The sequence below is a fragment of the Sciurus carolinensis genome, chromosome 4 (assembly GCF_902686445.1).
Source record: "Sciurus carolinensis chromosome 4, mSciCar1.2, whole genome shotgun sequence".
Lineage (NCBI taxonomy): Eukaryota > Metazoa > Chordata > Mammalia > Rodentia > Sciuridae > Sciurus > Sciurus carolinensis.
Window position 1 is genome coordinate 52,389,051 of NC_062216.1, and position 27,216 is coordinate 52,416,266.

The 27,216-nt window shown below is 37.9% G+C and overlaps 1 protein-coding gene across 1 annotated transcript in view; it reads left to right on the forward strand.

The window, feature by feature from the left end:
- The window catches only part of Zmat4 (zinc finger matrin-type 4), a 359,370-nt gene that overhangs the window by 192,515 nt on the left and 139,639 nt on the right, over positions 1-27,216 (forward strand). Inside the window, exon 4 of the mRNA XM_047551305.1 lies at positions 18,897-19,053. Within this exon, the coding sequence (XP_047407261.1) occupies positions 18,897-19,053 (157 nt within the window). The remainder of the gene's footprint in view (positions 1-18,896; positions 19,054-27,216) is intronic.

Below are 27,216 nucleotides of genomic sequence, written 5' to 3' on the forward strand. Positions count from 1 at the left end.
TTAATTTTGGCTCTGATCTTAATTATTTCCTGTCTTCTACTGATTTTGGAATTAGTTTGTTTTTTTCTTTTCTAGGGTTGATAACATTAGATTATTTATTTGGGATATTTTTATTTGTTTGTTTTTATGTTGGTGGCCCAGTGCTATAATCTTTTTCTCTTAGAACTGCTTTCATATTTTCCTAGAGATTTTAATATGTTTTATGTTTTTATTTGTTTATAGGAATTTCATTATTTCTCTCTGATTTCTTCTATGACCCATTGCTCACTCAAAAGTATATTATTCAATATCCCCTTGTTAAAATGGTTTGCTTTTCTCTTGTTCTTGATTTCTAATTTTATTCCATATGATCTTATAGGATATAGGAAATTAACTTTTTTTTTGTATTTACTATGACTTTCATTCTGTCCTAAAACATGGTCTATTTCAGAGGTTTCATGTGCCGCCAAGAAGAAATTAAATTTGGTTGTTGGTGGATGAAGTATTTCATAGATGTCTGTTAGGTCCATTTGACTAATATTTTTTTAGTTCTGATAGGTCTTTACTTAATTTACATCTGGATGGTCTATATATTGGTGAGAGAGGTATATTGAATCATATAGTACTATTGTATTGGAGTTTGAGTCCTTAAATTGAATAGGGTTTGCATTATGTGTATGTACACTGATTTAGTCAGCTTTTTAGCTGCTGTAACTAAAAGACCAAGTAGAACAATTTTAGAGGAGGAAAAGTTTATTCAAGGACTCAGAGTTTCAGATTTCTCAGTCCATAAACAGCGAGCTCAATTCCTCAGGGATTCTAGTTAGATTCATTCATTTGCCAGCTCTGATTTATTTTTTACTTTTCCTGAATACAGTATTTCATTAAGTATGTTTTGAAGTTCTGGCTAAGTGGATATGGATTCTTTTAGTTTATTCTTATCATGTAAAGTTTTTATTTTATCTTCAATTCTGAAGGATAAATTTGCTGGATATAGCCATCTTGTTTGGCAACCATTATCTTTCAAGGCTTGGTATATATTATTCTATATACTCCTGACTTTTAGGGTCTGGGCTGAAACATTACAGAAAGTCTTATTGGCTTACCTCTAAATATAACCTGCTGTTTTTCTCTATGGCTTTTAAAATTATATTCCTGTTCTGTATATTAGACATTTTAATTTTAATTTGTCTAACTGTGGATCTTTTAAAATATTGTCTATTTGGGGTTCTAAATGAATCTTATATTTGGATTTTCATCTCATTCCTAAGCTTTGGAATTTTTTCTGAAATTATTTTATTGAAGAGATTATTCATTCATTTAGTTTTTAGTCTCAGTGCTTTATTTTATGCCGATGATTCTTATATGTGGTCTCTTAATATCCCAGATTTTTGGAATATTCAGGTCATGATCTTTTCTTTATTGTTGACTTTTATTTTTGACTTTGAGGCCTGAAGAATCTGTCTTTTGTCTATTCTAAACTATTGGTGATACTTGCAACTGAATCTTTTATTTGATTTATTGAGTATTTTCTGGGATATCTGTTAGGTTCTTTTTTAGAATCCCTATTGCCTTGTTGAAATGTTCTTTTACTTCTTGTATTTTTCTCTCTTATTTAATTCAATACATCTTTTAAATAATTGAACATTTCAACTATGGACTTCCTGTATTCTTTCTCTAACATTTCCTTCACTGTGGTGTCAATGGGATCAGTGTTGTGGGCTTGTTGAGTGAGGTGGTTTGTTTCCTTGCTTTTTTTGTGTTTTTGCCCCTCTGCCCAAATGATTATCTCTTCTACTTTTATCTAAGGTACTATTCATTGAGCTTTTGCTCTTAAGAGTCTCAGGTTGGGTGAATATCTAAGTGTTTATACATCCACTTAATGTGGTACCTAGCCCTATTTTGAGAGAAAATACTAAATCCTTTTAACTGCAATCACTTCAGAGAAAAGCCATGTAATAATAAACCTTAGTGGGGGACTTATTAGAAATATTTTCTGCAATTACTCTAATCTGAGTATAAATTTGGAGTAATGTTCTTAATAGGTTGAGGAAATAATTATTAAAAATTTTAAAGCTATTATTAAACTACATAGAGGTTAAAAGGGGAAAAGAGGGAAAAAAATTGGCCAACAAACAAAAAAAAAAAAAAGAAAAAAAATAGGAAAAATATGGTACTAAGATAAAAAAAGGAGAAAAAATGGGGGAATTTGAGACAGTTATAGAAGACTAAAAAGAGAAACTAAGAGGAACAAGTGTAAATCAGAGTTAGGAAAGCAAAGATAGAGTGATTGTAGTTAATGCTTTAAAGCATTAGAAGAAACACTCAACTGAGTTGAAGATTTCAATATAGAATGATGAGGGAATATCTTTCAATTCAATAAAAATAATATCTGTAAGACCAAAACATAAATTACAGTCATCTATGATATTCCATGATGAACTATTTAAGGTAGAAAGACTTCTTACTGAGTCTTCCCTATTTGAATTTCATCAGGATTTGGGACCTTTAGAAAATTCCCACCAGTCCTTGGCATTACCTCTAAGTTTTCCTGAGTATGGAGGTAGTGATTACACCAGTTTACCTCTTATACAATTCTAGGAGACCCATTCCCAGGTACCTACTACCTTTCTGGTGGGTTAGAGGAGAAGGTCTTTAACTGTCTGAGACTTGGAAGTCAGGTTACTCCCTGTTAGGGGGTTTGTACTTATGTGCCCTCCTGAAGAATAAGTTTGTGTCCAGAATTGTCAAATCTACTGTGGCTTCTCCTTTGTATATTTCAGAATGTGTACATGTGTATATATACCCTGTGTGTATACTAGAAGGGTATGGCAGTCTAAGGCAGAGGTACTGTGATGCGATTGAAGTGGTTCCTGATGGCCTATGGGAGGTGTAGGGCTACTGTACCCTCTGGAGTTCACAGGTTCCAGGTTGGTGTGCTCATGTCTGTTCTCATTGGGTGGTGGTTGGTGTCTGTGGGGTATTTCTCTATAAGCCCCTTTGTGGGGACACTGTGTTGCATATGTGTGAAGTTATCCTGTGGCTGCTTGGCATTATCCTCAGGAAATGTCTTCTATTGGTCTGTGTGCCTGAATGAGAATTGAGTTAACTGGAAACTCTGGGACTCACAGTTGTGGGTCTTCCAAGAGGTGCTGGGGCACAGGGCTCTGCTCCTGACTGCTGTGATTTTTTTTTTCACCAGCCAGTGTTAGTCAGCCCAGAGGTCAAAGTCTATGTGTTTGGAGGGTCCTACATCTGTTGGCTATTTTTGTTGGTTGCAGGAGCACAGGTCTTATGTCTGTCACTGACTGCTATGATAACTGATCACCTGTTTTCTTCTGCTGGGTTTATTTGTAGTGATGTAAGAGCTTGGTAGTTGCCTGCAACTGTGGCACCTTTGACTGTAGCCTATCTGTGGGTAGTCCATGGCACATACACCTTCACCATGGCTGCTTCAGATTACCAGAGTGTACCCATTCTCATGACTCTGGTAAGAAGTCAGTTGATCTGTCTTCACTTGAGCTCCTGCAGAGGCTGTGGGGTACACTAGGTTGGGGCTAGCACTACTTGGGCATGATTTACTCTCAGGTCAGCTCACTCCCCTTGTCCAAGGTGATGTGAAGAGGATTATTGTAACCTTCAGCTAGCAGTCATTCTTCTATAAGATCCTTCTAGATGGATTATTGATACAACCCATTTCAGAGGCATTTCCTATGGTTTTATTTGTTACTATCTGTAGACAGAAAGAAGCTGTATTGATTTAATTTTTCTAAGGAGGCAGGCGAACTATGAATTCTATAAAATGTCTTCCCTGTCTGGTATGGCTTTCTGCCAACAAATTTGGGCTGAATTGTGTGATCTTCTTCACTGTCTCTGTTGTTCCTGTCAAGTTTTAATTTGGTTTGCCTTTCCAAATGTTGTTAAGGAAGTAAACTTGTGGACTTTTCTCTTCCTCTCTCTTTATTATCCCTTACCCCAAATATGCTTGTGGTTTGGGGTCAGGAAGTCTTTTATTAATTTCTGCTCTAGTAACCAAATTTCAACTCCCTCCAAGTCTTGAGCTATCAATATTGAATTTTAGACTGTTTACTGTGTCACCCACCTCTTTGGTCACTATTCTTTCACTTCTTCATTTCTTGGCTCCAGAGGAGTGGTAGCGGAGTGGATGATTGCTGCCTAGATCCACTCCACCATCTTCATTATCTCCCATCTCCAATCTTGAGTCATTTTATTTCTTATTCAACTCAGTTCTACAATTATTGAGTGACCACTATGCTTAGGTCAGTGTGATAGGTGCCTTGTTTTTGATAAGCATCTCTGTGGAAAAGACCTTTGCAGATGTACTAATTTTCTTTGTTCTTGGAGACATGTAAAGAACTTTCAGATTTACAGCTTTACAAAGTCTGATGCTCTCTGATGCATCACTTAGCATCATAGTATTGTTTCAATTATAAGTAAGTTAGTTATAATTAGCTTATAATTCATGCTTCCACAGAGAGGATCAGCAATGCCAAAGTTGGTCCTTTTAAAAGACTAATGACAGCCAAGTATAGTGGTACATGCCTGTAATCCCAGCAACTCAGGAGGCTGAAGTAGGATGATCAGAAGTTCAATACCAACCTCAGAGACTTACCAAGACCCTGGCACTTCTGGCTTCTGTGGTGTCCTGTGTCCTCCCTAGGAATTCTTCCAGCATCTTCAGGTCATAGAAACAGAAACTGTGGCAGAGTCACCTGGGATTACTGAGCAGAGAGGAATACTGTGGAGGGACCCTAAGTACAGAGGGCTCCAGAAACTCTTTCAGCACTTTTCAGTATGTCATCCTACTGGCTTTGGGCCTTCACTTTTTTTGATGAAATGTCAAGTGTTTTGGATTATGTGTTTGGTTATGTCACTAAGTGACTCTGTCACTTTCAACAATTTCCTTGTTTTTAACATTTATGCTATGGAATAATTGGTGTAGATTGTTTTGCTTTTATTTAAAATTTGTTTAACTTCTATGTGCAGAGGAATGCATTTCTTGAAATATGGGAAGTGTTCAGACATTATTTCTTTGAATGTTATTTCTGTTCTCTTTTTTATTTTTCCTTTCTCTCTCTCTTCTTATATTTTGATTTTTGGTTAATGTACTTGATAGTATTCACATTTCTATTCAATTTCCTCATTCTTTTCTCTCATCTCTCTTTCCAAAATGCATAATTTCTATTAATTTACCTTTAAGTTCACTTATTGTTTCTTTAGCCAGTTCAAATCTACTTCTGAGCCCCTGCAGTGAAATTTTAATATCAGATTTTATACTTTTTAATTCCATGATTTCCATTTGGCCCTTTTTTTATCATTTGTATTTCTTTATTAATATTTTCTACTTGATAAGACATTGTCATCAAATAATCTCTATTTTTTAATGCATAGCTTCCTTTAGTTGTTTGAATATTCATAATTTCTGAAGTTTTACTTTATTTATTCTTCTTAGTAATGTACAACACCAGGAGACACCCTGATATTATCACAAAAACATTGAATACAACCCACTCCAATTCAGTCCCCAGCACTTCCATCCCGTCCCACTCTGCTCCCCTCCTGCCCTCCTGCTATTCCAGGGATCATTCTTCAATCCATTTATAGTTTACTTTTTAAAAAAAAATTAGTGTCCTGTGGACACACCCAATACCAGGACCCACTCTGGTTTACCCATGCAAGCACATACAAACGTTCTGTCAGATTCATTCCACTGCTTTTCTTTCCCTTCTTCTTCTCAATCCCCTTCATCTCATCTACCAATCTTTTCTCTATTTATTTTAATGAAATTCCCTCTCCCTTATTTTCCCTTTCTCTCTCTCTTCCTTTGTTATTTTTTTATCCGCCCCCCCCCACCATTTTAGTTTAGCTTCTGCATATCAGGGGAAACATTCAACATTTGGCTTTTTGGGACTGGCTTATTTCACTTAATATGAGTCTCAATTCCATCCATTTATGGACAAATGCCATGATAGCATTCATCCATGATAGCAATGGTCCACTGTTTAATATATATACATTTTCTTTATCCATTCATCTATTGAAGGGCACCAAGTTGGTTCCATAGTTTGGCTGTTGTGAATTGTGCTGCTTAAATATTGATGTGGCTGCATCATTGTTAGTATTCTGATTTTAAATCTTTGAATATATACAGAGTAGTGGAATAATTGGGTCATATGTTGTTCCCATTCCTAGTTTTTTGAGAAATCTTTATACTGCTTTCCAGAGTGGTTGTACTAATTTGCATATCCACCAAAGATATATGAGTGTACATTATTCCCCACATCCTCCCCAGTATTTATTATTATTTGTATTCTTGATAACTGCCATTCTGACTGGAGTAAGATGAAATCTCAATGTAGTTTTTATTTGCATTTCCCTAATTACTCGAGGTGAACATTTTTTCATATATTTGTTGACCATTTGTATTTCTTCTTTTGAGAAGTATATGTTTAGTTCTTTGGTTCATGTATTGATTGGGTTATTTGTTTTTGAGTGATAAGTTTTTTTGAGTTCTTTATATATTCTGGATTTTAATGCCCTATCTGAGGAGCAGGTGGCAAAGATCTTCCCTTTTGTAGGTTCTCTCTTCACACTCTTGGTTGTTTCTTTGCTATGTAGAAACTGTTTAGTTTGATGCCATCCCACTTGTTGATTTTTTATTTGATTTCCTACACTTTAGTAGTCTTGTTAAGGAAGTCGGTTCCTGTGCCAACATGTTAGAGAGTTGGGCTTATATTTCTTCTAGCAGTTGCAAAGTTTCTGGTATAATTCCTAGGTATTTGATCCATTTTGAGTTGTGTTTTGTGTAGGGTGAGATATAGGGGTTAGATTTTATTCTTCTATGTATAGATTTCTGGTTTTCCAGCACCATTTCTTAAAAAAGCTGTCTTTTCTCCAACATATGTTTTTGGCACCTTTGTCAACTATTAGATAGCTGTATTTATGTGGGTTTGTCTCCATGTTTTCTATTCTATTCCATAGGTTCTCATGCCTGTTTTGGTGCCAGTACTATGCTGTTTCTGTTACTAAAGCTCTGTAGTATAATTTGAAGTCTGGTATCAAGATGCCTCTTTCTTCACTGTTCTTGTTAAGGATTGCTTTGGATATACTGGGTCTCTTATTTTTCCAATTGAATTTCAGAGCTTTGTTTTTAGTTCTGTGAAGAATGGCATTAGAATTTTTTTTTTTTTACTTTTTTAAAATTTTTTATTTATTTATTTTTTTATTGTAAACAAATGGGATACGTGTTGTTTCTCTGCCTGTACATGGCGTAAAGGCATAGCATTTGTGTAATCATAAATTTACATAGGGTAATGTTGTTTGATTCATTCTGCCATTTTTTTCCCTTCTTGCCCACCCCTCCCACCCCTCCCTTCCCTCTATACAGTCCTTCCTTCCTCCATTCCTGCCCCCCTCCCTAAACCCAACTCCAACCCGACACTAACCCCTCCCACCCCCCATTATGTGTCATCATCCACTTATTAGCGATATCATTCTTCCTTTGGTTTTTTGAGATTGGCTTATCTCACTTAGCATGATATTCTCCAGTTTCATCCATTTGCCTGCAAATGCCATAATTTTATCATTCTTTATGGCTGAGTAATATTCCATTGTATATATATACCACATTTTCTTTATCCATTCATCAATTGAAGGACATCTAGGTTGGTTCCACAATCTGGCTATTGTGAACTGAGCAGCTATGAACATTGATGTGGCTGTATCTCTGTAGTATGCTGATTTTAAGTCCTTTGGGTATAGGCCAAGGAGTGGGATAGCTGGGTCAAATGGTGGTTCCATTCCAAGTTTTCTAAGGAGTCTCCATACTGCTTTCCAGAGTGGCTGCACTAATTTGCAAACCCACCAGCAATGTATGAGTGTACCTTTCTCCCCACATCCTGGCCAACACCTGTTGTTGCTTGTATTCTTGATAATCGCCATTCTAATTGGGGTGAGATGGAATATTAGGGTGGTTTTGATTTGCATTTCTCTTATTACTAGAGATGTTGAACATTTTTCCATATGTTTGTTGATTCTTGTAGATCTTCTTCTGTGAAGTATCTATTCATTTCCTTAGCCCATTGTCGACTGGATTATTTTCATTCTTGGTGTAGAGTTTTTTGAGTTTTTTATAGATTCTGGAGATTAGTGCTCTATCTGAAGTATGATTGGCAAAGATTTTCTCCCACTCTGTAGGCTCTTTCTTCGCATTGCTGATAGTTTCCTTTGCTGAGAGAAAGCTTTTTAGTTTGAATCTATCCCAGTTATTAATTCTTGCTTTTATTTCTTGTGCTATGGGAGTCCTGTTGAGGAAGTCTGGTCCTAAGCCGACATATTGAAGCTCTGGACCTACTTTTTCTTCTATAAGATGCAAGGTCTCTGGTCTGATTCTGAGATCCTTAATCCATTTTGAGTTTAATTTCGTGCATGGTGAGAGATATGGGTTTAGTTTCATTCCATTGCATATGGATTTCCAATTCTCCCAGCACCATTTGTTGAAGAGGCTATCTTTTCTCCATTGCATATTTTTGGAACCTTTGTCTACTATGAGAAAATTGTATTTATTTGGGTTTGTGTCCGTGTCCTCTATTCTGTACCATTGATCCACCTTTCTATTTTGGTACCAATACCATGCCGTTTTTGTTACTATTGCTTTGTAGTAGAGTTGAAGATCTGGTATTGCGATACCCACTGCTTCACTCTTTCTGCCCAGGATTGCTTTAGCTATTCTGGGTTTTTTATTCTTCCAGATGAATTTCATAATTGCTTGCTCTATTTCTGTAAGGTACATCATTGGGATTTTAATTGGAATTGCATTGAATCTGTATAGCCCTTTTGGTAGTATGGCCATTTTGACAATATTAATTCTGCCTATCCAAGAACATGGGAGATCTTTCCATCTTCTAAGGTTTTCTTGAATTTCTTTCTTTAGTGTTCTGTACTTCTCATTGTAGAGGTCTTTCACCTCTTTTGTGAGATTGATTCCCAAGTATTTTATTTTTTTTCGAAGCTATTGTGAATGGGGTAGTTTTCCTAATTTCTCTTTCTGAAGATTCATCGCTCATGTATAAAAATGCCTTAGATTTATGTGCATTGATCTTATATCCCGCTACTTTACTGAATTCACTTATGAGATCTAAAAGTTTTCTGGTGGAATTTCCTGGTTCCTCTAAGTATACAATCATATCATCAGCAAATAGGGATAGTTTGAGTTCTTCTTTTCCTATTCATATCCCTTTAATTTCTTTGGTCTGTCTAATTGCTCTGGCTAGAGGTTCAAGGACGATATTGAATAGAAGTGGTGAAAGAGGGCATCCCTGCCTTGTTCCAGTTTTTAGAGGGAATGCTTTCAGTTTTTCACCATTTAGAATGATATTAGCCATGGGCTTAGCATAGATGGCCTTTACAATGTTAAGGAATGTTCCCACTATCTGATTTTTTCTAGTGTTTTGAGCATGAAGGGGTGCTGTATTTTATCAAATGCTTTTTCTGCATCTATCGAAATAATCATGTGATTCTTGACTTTAAGTCTATTGATATGGTGAATTACATTTATTGATTTCCTGATGTTGAACCAACCTTGCATCCCTGGGATGAAACCCACTTGATCATGGTGCACTATCTTTTTAATATGTTTTTTTATGCGATTTGCTAAGATTTTGTTGAGAATTTTTGCATCGATGTTCATTAAGGATATTGGTCTGAAATTTTCTTTCCTCGATGTGTCTCTGTCTGGTTTAGGTATCAGGGTGATATTGGCTTCATAGAATGAGTTTGGGAGGGTTCCCTCCTCTTCTATTTTATGTAATACTTTGAGAAGTATTGGAATGAGCTCTTCTTTAAAGGTTTTGTAGAACTCGGATGAGAACCCATCTGGTCCTGGACTTTTCTTTGTTGGTAGGCTTTTGATGACTTCTTCAATTTCATTACTTGAAATTGGTCTATTTAAATTGTGTATGTCCTCCTCGTTCAGTTTAGGCAATTCATATGTCTCTAGAAACCTGTTGATGTCTTCGAAATTTTCTATTTTGTTGGAGTATAGATTTTCAAAATAGCTTCTAATTATGTTTTGTATTTCAGTCGTGTCTGTTGTGATATTTCCTTGTTCATTCCGAATTTTAGTGATTTGGGTTTTCTCTCGTCTTCTCTTTGTTAGTGTGGCTAAAGGTTTATCAATTTTGTTTATTTTTTCGAAGAACCAACTATTTATTTTGTCAATTTTTTGTATTGTTTCTTTCGTTTCAATTTCGTTGATTTCGGCTCTGAGTTTAACTATTTCCTGTCTTCTACTACTTTTGGTGTTGGTCTGTTCTTCTTTTTCTAGGGCTTTGAGCTGTAGTGTTAGGTCATTTATTTTTTGAGTTTTACTTCTTTTATTAAATGCGCTCCATGAAATAAATCTTCCTCTAAGTACCGCTTTCATAGTGTCCCAGAGATTTTGATATGATGTTTCTATGTTCTTATTTACCTCTAAGAATTTTTTAATTTCCTTCCTAATATCTTCTGTTATCCATTCATCATATAATAGCATATTGTTTAATCTCCAGGTGTTGGAGTAGTTTCTGTTTTTTACTCTTTCATTTATTTCTAACTTCAATCCATTATGATCTGATAGAATACAAGGAAGTGTCTCTATCTTCTTGTATTTGCTGACATTAGCTTTGTGGCATAATATATGGTCTATTTTAGAGAAGGATCCATGTGCTGCTGAGAAGAAAATGTATTCGCTCTTGGTTGGATGGTATGTTCTATAAATGTCTGTTAAGTCTAAATTATTGATTGTGTTATTGAGATCTATGGTTTCTTTGTTCAATTTTTGTTTGGAAGATCTGTCCAATGGTGAGAGAGGCGTGTTAAAATCACCTAGTATTATTGTGTTATGGTCTATTTGGTTTCTAAAATTGAGAAGGATTTGTTTAACATACATGGGTGAGCCACTGTTTGGGGCATAGATGTTTATGATTGTTATATCTTGCTGATTTATGCTTCCCTTAAGCAGTATGAAATGTCCTTCTTTATCCCTTCTGACTAACATTGGCTTGAAGTCCACATTATCTGAAATGAGGATGGATACTCCAGCTTTTTTGCTGAGTCCATGTGCATGGTATGTTTTTCCCCATCCTTTCACCTTTAGTCTATGGGTATCTCTTTCTATGAGGTGAGTCTCTTCCAGGCAACATATTGTTGGATCTTTCTTTTTAATCCAATCTGCCAGTCTATGTCTTTTGAATGATGAATTCAGGCCATTAACACTCAGGGTTATTATTGAGATATGATTTGTATTCCCGTTCATTTGGTTCATATTTAAAATTTTTGACACATCTTGGTTCCTCCTTTATTTGACAGTTCCTTTAGGATAATTCCTCCCTTTGCTGATTTGCTTCTTTGTTTTTTATCTCTTCCTCATGAAATATTTTGCTAAGAATGTTCTGTAATGCTGGCTTTCTTTTTGTAAATTCTTTTAGCTTTTGTTTATCATGGAATGATCTTATTTCATCGTCAAATTTGAAGGTAAGTTTTGCTGGGTATAAAATTCTTGGTTGGCATTCATTTTCTTTCAGAGCTTGAAAAATGTTGTTCCAGGCCCTTCTAGCTTTTGGGGTCTGAATTGAAAAAATCTGCTGATATCTGTATTGGTTTCCCCCTGAATGTAATTTGGTTCTTTTCTCTCACAGCCTTTAAAATTCTGTCTTTATTTTGTATGTTAGGTATTTTCATTATAATGTGCCTTGGTGTGGGTCTGTTGTAATTTTGTGTATTTGGAGTCCTATAAGCCTCTTGAACTTGATTTTCCATTTCAGATTTGGGAAATTTTCTGATATTATTTCATTGAATAGATTGTTCATTCCTTTGGTTTGTTTCTCTAAGCCTTCCTCAATCCCAATAATTCTCAAATTTGGCCTTTTCATGATATCCCATAGTTCTTGGAGATTCTGTTCATGATTTCTTACCATCTTCTCTGTTTGTTCAACTTTGTTTTCGAGGTTAAATATTTTGTCTTCAATATCTGAAGTTCTGTCTTCCAGGTGTTCTATCCTATTGGTTATGCTTTCTATGGAGTTCTTAATTTGGTTTATTGTTTCCTTCATTTCAAGGATTTCTGTTTGTTTTTTTTTCAATATCTCTAACTCTTTATTGAAATGATCTTTTGCTTCCTGAATTTGCTCTGTTAACTGTCGATTGGTGCGTTCATTCAATGCCTGCATTTGCTCTTTCATCTCATCGTTTGCTTCCCTGATCGTGTTAATTATGTACATTCTGAACTCCCTTTCTGTCATTTCTTCTGCCATGCTGTCATTGGATTTTATTGATATAACATCTAGATTTGTTTGGGACATTTTCTTCCCTTGTTTTCTCATATTGTTCAGGAATCATTGGGTCATTAAGATATTGCAGATTTCTTCTATCAACTTATTATGTCCCTGAAGATTGCTAGTATATCCCCTCTTATCCTTCAGTAGCCTGAAGTCTTGGAGGAAGTTGATAATGCGGAGCTCCACGAAGAAGCTGCCTCTCTAGGGGTGGTGACCCTCAGGTGGTGTATATTCCCTGCTAGTGGGCAGAGGTGCCTCCACTTGTTGACCAATGGTCATCCAATGGGGAACTAGGCTGTGGGCTGAGGCAAGTCCTGTTTGTGCCTGTGTCTCTGGTTTTACCGTCCCTGTGGGAAAACCTCCCCCGGCAGGGAAGACTCACTTGGTGGGGACGTCTCGCTGGTCAATTGCCCTTCTAGAGGTTCCCCTCAATCTACAACTACCACCTGGGCTGGGCTGTCTTCCTCTGCAACATTCCCAGGGGCCTGGACCTACCTCCTGGGCCTGGGAGCCTCACCCTTCGCAGGCGAGTCTCCTTAGGCTGCCTCTCCCAGAGAATCTGCCCGCAGTCCTGGAAACTTCGCTCCGCCCCTGGGCATGTCTCTGTGCGGCTCTTCCAGCAAGAAGCCACCTTGCTCCTGGGACCCTGCTCTGCACCTATTCGCCTGGCTATGCGGCCCCTCCTCTGAGCTGCCACCTGGAGCCCTATACAATAGCTCTGAGACCCAGAGACCCGCCACACACCTCCTCCTTCGGACAGCGGCCCGGTTTCCGACGCAGTCACTAGGAGTCCAAGCAACTCACTTCGCGTCTCCTCCTCCCGCCAACCGCCCGTAGCCCTAGGCAGTCACTCGAAGTCCAAGTGACCCGCCCTGTTCCTCCTCCTCCTCCTCGGGGTAGCCCCCCGGGTGTTCAGGAGCGGTGGCTCCGAGACCAAGTGACCCACCGCGCTCCTCCTCCAGGCAGGCCACCGGTGTTCTGGAGCGGTCGTTCTGAGTTCAAACAGCTTGCCACGCAGCTCCTCCTCTGGCAACCGCCCGTGGCTCTGATGCAGTCACTCCTAGACCGAGCGACCTGCTGCGCTTCTCCTCTTCCTCCGGGCAACCTCCCGGTGTTCAGGAGCGCTCGCTTGAGTTTCTAGAATTTTGATGGTGATTGTGTTGAATCTGTATAGCACTTTTGGTATCATGGCCATTTTGATAATAATAATTATGCCTATTCAAGAATGTGGGAGACCTTTCCATCTTCTAAAGTCTTCAATTTCCTTCTTTAGCATTGTATAGTTTTCATTGCAGAGGTCCTCCATCTTCTGTTTGATCAATTCCCAAGTTTTTTTTTTTTTTTTTTGAGGCTATTTTGGATGGGATAATTTTTCTAATTTCTCTAATTTCTTTATACATAGTTTCCTTTAGTTATTTGTATACATTCATGAATTTTTTTGAAGTTTTTGACGTGCAAAAGTTTTACTTTGAAGTCTTTTGAACTCTCTTTATTTTTCCCCTTGGTATGGATTGAAATTCCCTGTCAATTTTATTTGTTGGTTTTTACTTATGTTTCACTCTGGTTTGTTTTGTGTATTTGTTTTTTGCATCTTGTGTGAGTTTTGTTGTTGAAACCCGGATATTTTTGGTAATATATTGTAGCAAAGCTTGATGCTGGTCCCCATCCTGGGATTTTTGTTTTTTTGCTATTATTTCCTTTTTGCTGAATGCATTGGCTAGACTTTTTTAGTAACATCTGTTTGTAAATGTGCAGGTACTACTGTCACTGCTCAAAGGCACAGACTTAAAATGTACAGTCACTCTGGGATGACAGTGGTATTTTCAGGGCTCCTTTGACTGTCTCTTTCTCTGATCTTCTTTTTTAAGTTGTCTGTTTCTCCGGGAATCACCCAGCTTTTGGGGACTGTTAAGTGTTCTTAGATGTTTCTTTTCCCACCTCTCTCTGGTAGATCTTTGTCACCTGGTTTGGCTAGTTTCTCTACTGGGTTATCAGATTTCTTTTAATTGTTTATCCCTAAAATTCCCATTGTTTTTTAGATCACCCTTAGACCTAAAGTTCTCTATATACTGTTTCAAATAGGTCCTTTGAAAGCGATTTACTAATACTCTCTTCTTATAAACTGTGTACGTCATTCCCTATTCTCATGGGAAGAACTGTGAACCACTGCTCCCTAGAGAGTGCAGGAATAGTGGTCTGCTTCTCTGACAGTCCTGTGTATTTTAGCTGGACAAGGATGGTAGTCTTTGGTCTTCTCAGCTTATCAATCCTACAAAAGGGTTGGGGCAAGTGCTATCGGGACATCTATATTCATAGCATATCATACCTGGTTTAGAGCTTCAGTCCTATGACTGCATTAAGGAAAAGCATGCCTTATGCCTCAGTCACATTGCTAGAAATTTAACTTCTACAGTCAGAAGCCATGAGGGATAAAGCTGGTAGCTTGCCTGTCCTTGTATCCCTTGATTGGGCACTGATGGGAGAGGGCAACCTAAATGGCTTTTTTCCTTTCCTTTTTTTTTTCTTTTTCTGTCTTTTTTTTTTTTTTTTTTTTTTTTTTATTGTGACATTCCATCAGAATGGAGCTTCCATCACACTGAACTGGAAAACTGATGCAGAAGAGAGGGTTGTGGCCAGAGTGCCTAAACCTCCTCTTTAGATTTAGTAAATTTTCTTCAATGAATGGTTCTTAATGTGATGTTTGCTTTTAAGATAACATCCAGAGGTATTAAAGGATTATTTGTTTAAAAAAATTTTTTTAACAGTTATGATTATTTTCCTAGGGAGCAGTTTCACAAAACTCATTTCACCATTCTGAAAGTAATTGTCACTCTCAGCCTTTTTTCTTTTTTTACATTTACCTAACATTAAATAAATAAAGGCAATTATATGAACTAAGAAGAAAAAAATCATTTTAAAAAAGGTTTTTTAAGGACTAGATTTCTAACTTACCAGATTCAGCTAGGGTTTTCCACTCTGATTGAATTCTACTGACAACTTCTTAACATTTCAAAAGTTAAGAGCAGCCTTAGGATACTTCACAAACTTTCTTCCCCCCTTTCTTTTAGCATTGTGGACACTGCATTAAAAATTTTTGCCTCCAGTTTGAAACCCTTATTTTAAGATAATCTTAGGTTCCCTCTTCATTTACATGATAGCTTGGGGCCATTCTCAATTCTTGAACCAGAAATTTAAAATGTATTCATTGAGGTCAGTTCATCAAAATTTATGGAGTTTCCACCCTGGGCCATATATCAACCTTGTTCTGGGCGCAGTGGGAGACTAATAAAGACGATATGATCTGTAGTCTTGAGGAGCCATTAAATTGGGATTTAGAGCACTAAGAATACATAATTAAATTTTTGCACCTTGTAGGTATGTGGTTAATATTGAGATTCTTTCTGGGTAGTTGTATGTCCATCAGAGTCATTACAATAGTAGGAGTTGGTGGTATTTAAAATTGCACCATGTGAGATACATTGGCCCCTTCAGTAAATTCCCATAAAACCTGTCCTGCTGGTCTCAAATGCTGCCTAATTTCCCAGGACATCATAGCCCTTCTGTTTTCAGGTTATCTATACTTTCTTGGTCTCTTTTCTACAGTGATGGCATAACCATATTTCATGATATTTCATTGCACTACAATGGGTTTTCCTCTTCTATTAGTCTTTGATTTGTGAAGTGAATGACATTGCCCAGGAAAGCAGAAATGAAATCTTGGAATATATATTAAAAATACCATCCTGAAACTAACATAAACAGTAGGGACATGTACCCCTACTTGAACCCTCAGGCTAGCTTGTGAATTATTGACACTTTTGATTTTTTCCTGGCCATCTTCTTGAAAGTCCTGAAAATTTTGGTTTGCAAGTCCCTGCTAGACCTATCTCTTCTTTTATCTTTTATGTCATGCAGATTATTAACTCCACAATCCAAATCTCACCTCCATTCATTTCATTGGATGTTCCCTTATGTGTGGTAGGTTCTGGGTCTTCTCTATTACTGAAGTCATTTCCTTGACCTTAAGGGAGTTTTGTAGTCTCATGAAATGGAAAAAATATGAAAACAAACAAATGTAATAATTTAGTGTCATACTTAAAAATAGAATACATAGAATGCCCAGAGGACTCAAAGACTAATTCTCACCTCTGCAAGACAGTAGAAGAAGTCAGAAGAAACTTTATCATAAAAAAGTGATAATTAAACTAAACCATGCATATAAATTGTGGTGAGACTGGATTAGACAAGAATTGAGGAGGAAAGGCATGCCAGGTACAATGAAAATCCACACAAACAGACTCGATTTCCATTATTGGTCTTTTACCTTCCTTTGTGGAGAATCCAAGAAACTGCTGCATTTCCTTGATTATTATATTCTCCCATATTTCTTGTCTGCCCTCTTCAGTTTTCTTGGTGCCAACCTCTTTGATAACAATGAGTAGAATAACATGCCTCTAGCACAGCATCTAACACACTTATTAGGCCCTTAAAAATAAGTTGAATGCATGAATAACAAATCCATAAATCATTATCCAGTTTAAAAGCAGTTATTTGCCCTGGAAACTAGTGCTGAGCGTAGTTGGTATAATGACACCAGCCACTGTGTCTGGGTTTCCAACTTTTCTTTTAAAAATTCTCATTTTAAAACTCCAGGGAGAAAGTCCAGGCTGGCCTGAAACTTTCACTGAAAGCAGCAAAAGAAATGTGCGGATTCTAAAGGAGTGGAATGTGAATTAAATTCTGGTCTATAATCATATTATGCTTAATTTAAAAAAATTACATTCTTTGATCTATATCATGCATAAGTAAGTGAACATAGGATAGTTAAGCATCTACATTCACCTAACAGTCTTCCTATTTAAAACAAAATAAAGTAGGAGTACTAAATACCCTGTAACATACAGTGGATAAATACCAGATTTGGTCTTTTATTTCTTCTTAGCTATCCACTTTTCTTTTAATGAGATAGAATCCTGCAGTCATTCTGTGATGTATCTTTCCCTGGTTTATCCCTTCAATAGTATTCTGTGCCATCTCCTAGGTCAGTTGAAGATACCGGTGAGAGATCAGAAAGCCTGTAGCCCAATTCCCCACTTCCATCCTCTGCTTTACTCTGCTGGGTCCATTTAGTCTCCACAGTATACTACACAAATGTGTATAAGTGTTTATGACATAGGCCAAAACTCAAAGCACCTTGACTTTAAACCCTCAGCCAGGGTATCCCTAGTGGGCACAACCTTACTGCATACCAGGAAAGGACCTATTGGGAAAGCTCTTCCTCTCTCCATGGTATCCGCTACTTCTCATTGACCACCTGCTCCTGATCCAACATGTTTAGTCCAGTGTCACTCCCTTATGCCCATCTCTCAATTGCAGATCTCCTGGGATACACACAGGGCTGTCCTCTTGGAGGACAAAAGCTAATTATTGACTAATGCCTTAAGGAGGAAGGAGTTAATTTTCTAACTACCACATAATTTTCAAGGCAAGGCTCTCTCCAGCAGTCTGGACATCCTATTATTATGCAAAAACTATACATAATTCTCTTCCTCTCTGCTGTTCCCACCTTCTTCCTCCTCCCCATCCAATTTTAAACTGCATTTTCTAGACCCTCTGGGAATCAGAGAGGGGGCTATTGTGGGGTCATATACTCATCCAGCAGGCTCTTTAACAATGAAATGCTTTGCTATTGCAGTTCCATTAAGGAATAGATTAACTCCTTATCTAAGAGTCCACTTTACCCTCAATTCCCAACTAGGTGGGAGGGGAGGCAATGGATTAATCTTCCCCTCACATAAGTATAGGTAATTGATGACCTGTGTGCACAATGGCCAGGTCACATGGTCTGACAAATGATTTATTTTTTTTTTTCTGAGTCATGATTCATTTTCATTAAATCTTACAAAAGAATGAAAATCAAACTGGATTTAAGCATTTTGTGCAGCATTTAACAAATCACCTTTCTTGAAGTAAAGGGAAAAATTACACAAATTTTTCCCAGAAAATTCAGCCAGCATGGTCATCATGGCTTTATGATATATACTCAAGTTAATTATGAAAAAGTGTTCAAGTACTTAAAGAAATCTTAAAAAGAAAATCTTGAACATCTCAGCCCTGTATCCTGGTGAGGCTAAAATTGGGCAAAGGCAGAGCTGAATGCCAAATGATAATTTCTGCTAAATAATTCAGGCCATGTGAACTCTGATATTTTACTTACTTTAATGAGTATAATGGGTGCAATTACAGGCTGCTTTCCCTCATGGTGCTAGACACAATGTGCTCTCTCCTAATTGTGGGCTCCATTTTCTTTTTTTTTTTTTTTCCAGGTTTAACTCACACCTGCAAAGTTTTCCTGTAATCCCAGTATCTGGCTTTAGTAGCCACTAAATAAATGCATTTTGAAATCAGTCACTAAATTTTGGTGACAATTATCATAAAGAAGAAAAGAGGTTTTAGACTAAAAACTGGATTTATTCCATAAGGCAGTCTGTGATTAATCTCATTTGCAGACCAGAATAGGAAAAAGAAAGTCATAGGATGTGAATTTCTTCTGACATTGTTCTTTTCCTTCTCCCCACACAGGGAAGTGATGCTGATATGGTGGATAAGAATAAGTGTTGCACACTCTGTAACATGTCTTTTACCTCAGCAGTGGTGGCTGACTCCCATTATCAAGGCAAAATCCACGCCAAAAGGTTAAAACTATTGCTAGGAGAGAAAACACCATTAAAGACCACAGGTATGTGTGTGAACAACCATTCTGGGGAGACACTGATGATCAAGCACTACATCTATAACATGAATCAAGTTCCCTCTCCAGAGGCAGTTGCTAGCTTCAGGATCTAATGGTAAATGCCATTCAAAACCCAAAATGATGAATGAATTGCCCCAATAGACCTTGCTGTCATAAGACCATTGTCATAAGACCATTTCAAGTGCTCCTTCTATCAACCCAGCTCCTTCAGATTGGTAATTCAGCAACTCACATCTACCAAAAAGCTGCAAGATGTTGTCTACCCTATCTATTATGTATTATATAAAACATTGTAGCTATTTTCTTCAGTCTGCAATCAGCATGGATAATAGGTAGTGTATAGTGTATAATAATTCGATCCCCTACCAATGTTTGTATGAAGAATAAAATGCTGTTTATACCTTAGGGAGAAAGTGACAGAAAGGAAAACTGGTCTTTAAAACCACTTTAGTTTGCAGAGAACTGAATTTTGGTATGGCATTCCAGTATCTTTGTAGGGCATCCTGTGACTTAAGCCTATTGTTAACAGATTACTTGATCTCATTGCTTCACTAAAAATTTCTTCAGAGGTCTATCAAATTATGGAATTAAAATATTGTTATAATTTAGTAAAGGTAGCCTCTTTGGACAAGATTTATATTGTGATGAAAATGTTACTAGACTGGGTTATAATCTCAAGAAGTTGGGAGTATTTTTCATGGTGTCTACTCTTTCAATGCAATTAAAATTTAGCAGTGCATTTTATCTTGCTGTCTAATGAATCATGCATAAATCGTGGGTGTAATTATTTTTTAAATGGTATTTTGGAAATTGGAGAGTCTAAAACAATGCTGGGCTTTTATCTTCACCAGTGTTTTTCTTAAGAAAATGTCTTCTTTTACCAAGAGAATAGCAAAGGATCTTTTCACTATATTTTTCTACTTAGTTTAACTAAAGAATATTGTTTTCATAGAGGTGGCTGTGACATTCAGGCATAGGATGGGGTTGTAAAACACGTGAAATCTGGAGACAAGCTCAGCTTGTTTTGGAATACACTGTGTGGTTTGGCATTTGATGAACAGCCACTCAGTTGAAACTCCTGATTCTTGCTCTCTGAAAGGTTGGATATTCACCTTGTAACCTACTCTTCATGAAATCTCTTAAAATAGATACCTGAAAGAAACACTTGCTGGAAAATTTTACCTGTTTTCCATGAATGAGTAACTATTCCATTTGTTCTTTCTGACTAAGCAGAGTACTGCTGTTCAATTTAATTCTGGAGGTAGCCATGGAAGAAGAGAGGCTGTATCTTTGTTCTTCACATTGATTAGCAAATGGGAGAGTTATTATTTCTGTAAAAAATTATCTCAAGCAAAAATAGTTCATTGTGAATTTAAATACATCCTCAAGACAACTGAACTCCAAATTGTTTCCCCTGAATTCAAATACCCTTAGAGTTGGTACATAGAAATCAGGGGTAATTTATTAGTTTTCATTAGTGTATTTCAAAGAAAAAAGCAGAAACATTTCACCTACAGCCTTAACTTAAGGGCTTAGTCCTACCTATCCATGGTGCTGATCCAGTCGTCACAGTTGCAAAAATCAGGGTCTGATCAGGCAAAAAAGGAATAGGGGTAGAGAGTGTGTAGGTAGCACCAACATCTTGTAACTTGGGTTGGGAGAAGAAAAAAAAAAAGACTATTGTCATGTTCCTGAATTCCCTTTTCTCTTCTAGCTCACATCTCCCTTTTGCAGCATGTTCCCCTCTGAAGCTGCTTTGAGCAGAAAGAATCTTGGGAAATGGCAACCTCAGATAGAATTGAAGATCCTGGGAATCAACCCTGGTCTCTAGGCTTGTGTTGGTATTTTCCCAGCTTCTAGCAGGGAGTCAAGAAAGTCATTCACTCTGCTAGAGGGCAGTGAGTCATTAGGAACAAGGGTGAGCTGAGATAGACATTGCGTGTAGCACAGGTTAAACACCTGAAGACTGATAGGAGGGTAGATACTAAGCATGCAGATAACCAAGCAGATTACTGGCAGAAGGGAAGTCTGGGAAGTGATAGCAGGAACTTGAATGCTATCCTTGGGTCCTGGGAAAAGAAGGTGAAGGGTATAAAGAATATAGGATATCATCACTTGAGAGAAAGGCATTGTGCTGAAAACCAGGTATAGGGAACAAATCAGAAACCTGGGTTCCAGATTTAGCAAGATTGAAGTGTGATATCAAGCACAATTCAGTTATTATAAGTATAGAGCAAGAACCAAGAGGCATCAGAAAAGAGTACCCATGAGCTCCCTGAGCTGCCAAGTATGTCTCATTCAACTCCCTAGATGAAGTCAATATTGCCTCCTTTCCTGTCTTGGTGCAGTCAAGCCCAGCCACAGCTACTGAAGAATGTTACCCTTCAGTCTTTGGCTGCCCTGTGCACATCCAGGAAATGCTCTGCCAAATCAAGTAGGTAGGTTTGAAATTGCATCTGTAATGAAAACATGAGAAAAAAAAAAAACAAATAAAATCCAACCCAATCAAGATTGCAGTAAGATGTAAGTCCTTTGCTCAGGTATGCTGCTTACGCTGCCTCTCCATGGATGACAGGCTCTTGAACTGTAGTGATTTCTGGATAGGAATCATTGAAGCACAACTCAGTGCTTCCCCTAACCACTCCATCTGATGAGGTGAGCAACTGGGACTTGTGAATCACTACCTTTCCTCCACCTCAAGCTGCACTTTGACCATGTGTCAACAGAGTGCCCTGTAGGATAAATTGCAATTTGGGTTGCCTCTCTAGATAGGTGTATATTTACTAGCATTTCTGAAATGTTTGACAGGGCCACTGAAACACAAACCTGTTCCAGTTCTTCTTGGCTAGTATTTCAGAATCTGAAATACTCTAGACCCAACATGAGCTCACAGGGGCTGCTGACCTCAGGGTGGAGATTCTTCCCAGACAAGTGGTGAGACTGAGGATGCTAAAGTCTTTTTATGTGAAGTGGAAATTAGAGAAGCCATGCTGTGAGAAGGATCTAGGGGACACTCAGAGGATAGAGAAGAATAAGGATGTGTTCATTTTTCTGTCACTGTAACAAATAAGTAAGATAATCAACTTGTAAAGAGAAAAGATTTATTTCAGCTCACAGTTTTGGAAGTTCTAGTCCATGACTGTGCAGACATAGTGTGTTTAGGCTGTTAGCAGTGGGGGTGGGGAGAGCAGAACATCCTGGCAGGAGTAGAGTAGAACTGCTCCTCTCATGCCTGGGAAGCAAAAGAGAGGAAGAGAAGGGAACTGGAGTCCCACTGGTCCTTCAAGGGCTCACATTTAATGATTCAAAGACCTTTACCTAAACTCCACTTTTAAAAGGTCCCACCACCTTCCACTAGTGGCATGGGTTGAGAATTAATGATTTAACACATAGGTCTTTGGGGGTGAAATTTAAGATCCAAACTGTAGCAAAAGAACAACTGGAAAATTCTCTCATTAGAGGAAGAATAAAGGAAATGAATTGTTTAACATGGAAGAGATCACTTGGGGCAAGTGTTTGGAGAGTTGTCATAAGAAGAAGAGAGATAATCAGTGTGTGTATGTGTGTGTGTGTTTGCACACATACATGTGTGCTTATATGCAACAGATATAACTATGGTAATATGAATATGAGTTGGTAAAATGAATTGAGGGAGTTAGGAGTTTAAGATAAAGTAGAGTTTACTAATACTGAGATGCATATAGTCCAAATATGTGACTTGAGAGCTGTTGATGCAGAGGCTGGCTGGTCACTCAGCAGGGAATTTTCAGCTAGGGCTTCAGCATCAGTCAGTGCCTAACATAGACGACATTTAAAGTCCTTCAAACCTGAGATTCTCAGCCAGATGCTGTGTATAAGCCAGACCCACTGACATAATATGGCTGATGAGAATAATGGCCTGGTAGTCAGGAAATGTGAACTCAGACTCAGCTCTACCCTAATTAGTTGTGTACAGGATCCTTGTTAGGTCCATTATCCTTTCCAATTTCAGTTTCTTTATATGTCATTTCCTTTTAAAGCTAAGTATGTGTCTCAGAGGCTCCCATACGGTTGACACAGGGAGTGACCTGGCTCCCTTCTTCTATCAGAGTGTCTGATTTCCTGTTAACATGTTTGGGGTTGTTCACATCCTACATTGGCTATAACAAGGGGCAGACATGAATCTAGTGCCACAGGGCAGAGATGGAAAATGGGTGGTGCACAAATAGGAATGGGCAGGAAACCAGATGTGAGTAGATGTTAAGTTGGAGGGTAGGAGAAATGGGCCAAGCCTCCAAGAGGCTGGACATGATGCTTTGCATTGGGCCTGGGGCTTTGGACAAGGGCCAAGGAAGATGTCATTGTGTATGTTGACCTGGCCTGGACGTCCAGGGTGGACTAACTGATGCTAGAGATGCAAGGAGGAGAAGCCATAGTTAGTGCAGAGTCTGTGGGGTTGGGGAACAGATGAGTCATGAGGCTGGAAGAACAGAGGATAATAAGGGTGAGAGTAAAGCTGGAGTCTGGGGAGGCAAGCTGAGTTGGGAATACAGAGAGTATGAGGTGTGTGAGATGGGAGCAGGACAGGGCAAACACAGAGCTGGGCAGTTCTGCCAAACATGATTTTGTTTTGTTGCCCTCTACTGCCCTAGTCTCACATGATGTTGAGCAGCTTCTGACACCAAGCTCAATAAATGCTCATGCCTTCATGATCCATGCTTCTAGGAGTGACTGCAAAAAGTAGTCATATGTGGCTCTGGATGGAGTGCCTCACTCTGTGCAGCATCAACCAGCTCCAGTCCCACAAAGCTTCCTGGTCAAAGATGGTACATGCTGCATTAAACCTGGGGCCTTCTCTTGGCAACTGATTCACCTAGCAAAGGCTAGCATGCTAGAATAGAAAATGCCCACCCTAAGGGATAAATGTGTCTTCTCTATGAAAGTGGAAATTTCCTTATCTGGTGCCTGCCTTCAGAGAGTTCATGCTTTAGAGATTTGATTTCATGATTTTCTTAGTCTAGTTTCTCTCAGCAAACATCCCCTGTCCTAGGATTATAAAGGCGAATAAGATCACCCTTGTCTTCTGTGTCCTGTGAATATAAAGTTGCATAAGATATCCCTACCCTCCCCATATAATAGAAGAAACTTATGCATCCAACTATTATAAACACCACACCAGAAAGATCTATAAATACAATATGATAATGAGGAGGGGCAGTATAATTGCATTTGGAGAGTTTGGATCACAATTTATGAAGGATGTAATTTAAATAAGACCCTAACAAATGTGCAACCTATGGAGATTTGTTCAGGAGGTCTCCTTTTCTTAGTAATCCTGTATCTACATATAGTAGGTATAGTAATCCTATTTCTAGATCAGAGTTTCCAACCCTAGTAACATTGACTGGACACTGCCTTGTTGGGGTGGAGGGGAGGCTTCCCTTTGCATTATAGGATGCTTAGCAGTATCCCTGGCCTCTACCATTAGATATCAGAAGCACCCCACCAATTATAACACTAAAAATATCTCTAGACATTGCCAAATGTTTTTTGGTGGCAAAATTGGCACCAGTTGAGAACAGTTGATCGAGATCAAGGGTTAACAAACTATGGCCTGAGGACCACACTTGGTCTGCTGCTTGTATTGTATAGTCTGCAAGACAATAAAGGTTTTTACGTTTTTAAGCAATTAAAATAAATAAAAGAATATTTTTGGACACAGAAATTAGAAATGAAACTTAAATTTCAATGTGCATAAAGTTTTCTTTCTTTTTAAATATATTTTTAGATATCAATAGATCTTTATTTTATTCATTTATTTATATGTGTTGCTGAGAATTGAATCCAGTGCCTCACACTTGCTAGACAAGTGCTCTACCACTGAGTCACAACTCCAGCCCCTGCATAAAGTTTCCTTGAAAAATTTTCACACTCGTTCTTGAGCACAATATCTATGGCAGTTTTTGTGTGTGTGGCAAGGTTGAGTAGTCGTGACAGGTGGAATAAAGGCCACAAGATGTGAAACGTTTGCTGCATGTCCTTTACATAAAGGGTTTGCTGATGCCAGATCTAGATAATGAGTTGGTGTGGAGTGACATGGACAAGGGGAGAGTGGTGGCAGAATAAGTCTGTGTATAATGTGGAAGCAGCCTCCAGGTCATGCACCATCAGTTAGCTGGGGAGGCACAGGGGCTAGCAAGTGGTGAGTAGGATTGAAAATTAGAGGGATGTGCCCTGGGGAGAGAAGAGAGGATGAGGGGATCCCAGCAGCTTCCCCTCATTAGGAGCAAGAAAGTTCTGGTGAGATTCTGCAATACCTCAGTGATAGCAAATCCACTAAGTCTAAAATTCAAATATTCCTGACAACTAAAAAGATAAAATCATAATCAGATTTTGCCAAAATCTTAATATGCTTATACCTTCTGATTTTTAAATCTTATCTGAAATCTAAGATCCTGTTTGTTTAGTATCCTAAGACTGCTGCAGAAGATTACCCAAGAATTTACAAGTAAACAGATAAACTAGATGCTTAAAACAACGTAAATTTACTGCATCCTGAATTTGAAGACTGGAAGTCTGAAATCAAGGTATGGACAGGGCTGTGCTTCATCTGTAGGTTTTAGGGAGAGATCCTACTTTGACCCCTGCCTTCTGGTGGCTCCTGGCATTCCTAGGAATTTTAGCTGTGTTACTCCCATTTCTGCTTTCATAGATTGTCATGCATACTTCTTCACTGTGTGCTTATGTCCTCTCCTCTTAGAAAGACACCAGGAACTGGATTTAGGGCCCACTCCAATCCAATATGATCTCATCCTAGCTCAACCAATGACATCTGCAAAGACTCAATTCCCAAATGAGCTCACGTTCTTAGATTCTGAGAAGACATGAAATTGGGGTGGGAGAGGGAAGCAATATTCAAACCAGTACACAAATCAGTTCCACTTAATTGCTGGCAGCTGGCAAAGATCATAGGCCTTTCATATTATGTTTGATGGCTAGTGATCCCCCCTTTTTAATAATAAATTAATTATCATAAGCAAGATAATTGAAGTAAGAATGAAACTTAATATTTACTCAAAATCTGGAAGAAAACATCATTGAACTATTTAAAAATATTGTTTTGAAGAGAATATGATTGAGGAAATATGATGCATGGAAGAAAATCTCTGTTATGTATTCCCTGTGTTCTGCCATTAATCACAGTGAAAAATTAAGGTTCTGCATAATCTGGATCGTTAGGTGCCCTATTTAGGATTAGTAAGAAAATTTGTGTTTGTGGCAAGACATTACTTATCTGAAAGTCATTTGCTTCCTACCCCATACATTCAATTGATTTTGAGTAGATGCAATGTGCATTACTTTAACAGACTCAATGTGCATTACTTTAAGAACAGACTACAAGATGAAAGAGGACTGTTCAACCTACATTAGACTTTGCAAGAACAAGAAATAAGTCTTTATGGTGATACTTTGTGGTTGTATGTTATTATTACAGAAGAGCCTAATCTATCCTGGTTGATACATTGTCCCTTAAAGTTACTGTTTCACCTGTAAGCTGTTATTAAATACATCTATCATTCATAGCAAAAATGGATATTGAGCACAATCATTTATATAATCCCCAGACATCATTAGCTTGACAAGTAATGACATTAAAGTTAGTGGTAACCTATCTTTCATTTTTGATCCTTTGAAGTTGCTGCAGCTTTTATTTCTGTCTTAACAAAGCTAGAAGATGGGTGGAGAGCTGTCCTGAGGGGTACAAGGACCCTGGTATTATCTCTTCCATTCATGGTTGCACTTCTTGGCACACAGTAGACATGTAATAAATATTTGTTAGGTGAATAAAAATTAGAAGCATACATTAGACTAATGACAAGCATTTAACTGTCTATGGCTTTATTTTCAAGTGAATAACCTTGGTTATTTGAATTTCAATTAGATATGATAGTCTAAGACAGCGATTTTCCAATATGGCATAAAGTAGCATGCTTGTTCACTTGCTTGATTTGACCATTATCTTCTTGTGGTAAAATATGTGACATACAGAATAAGCCTCTGAAGTCAGACCCAGTTTTAAATTCTGGTTATACCCATGTGACCTTTCACAAGTTGTTTTAACTCTTCATTCCTCAATTTCTTATTTGTAAGGTTGTAGAAATATATTAT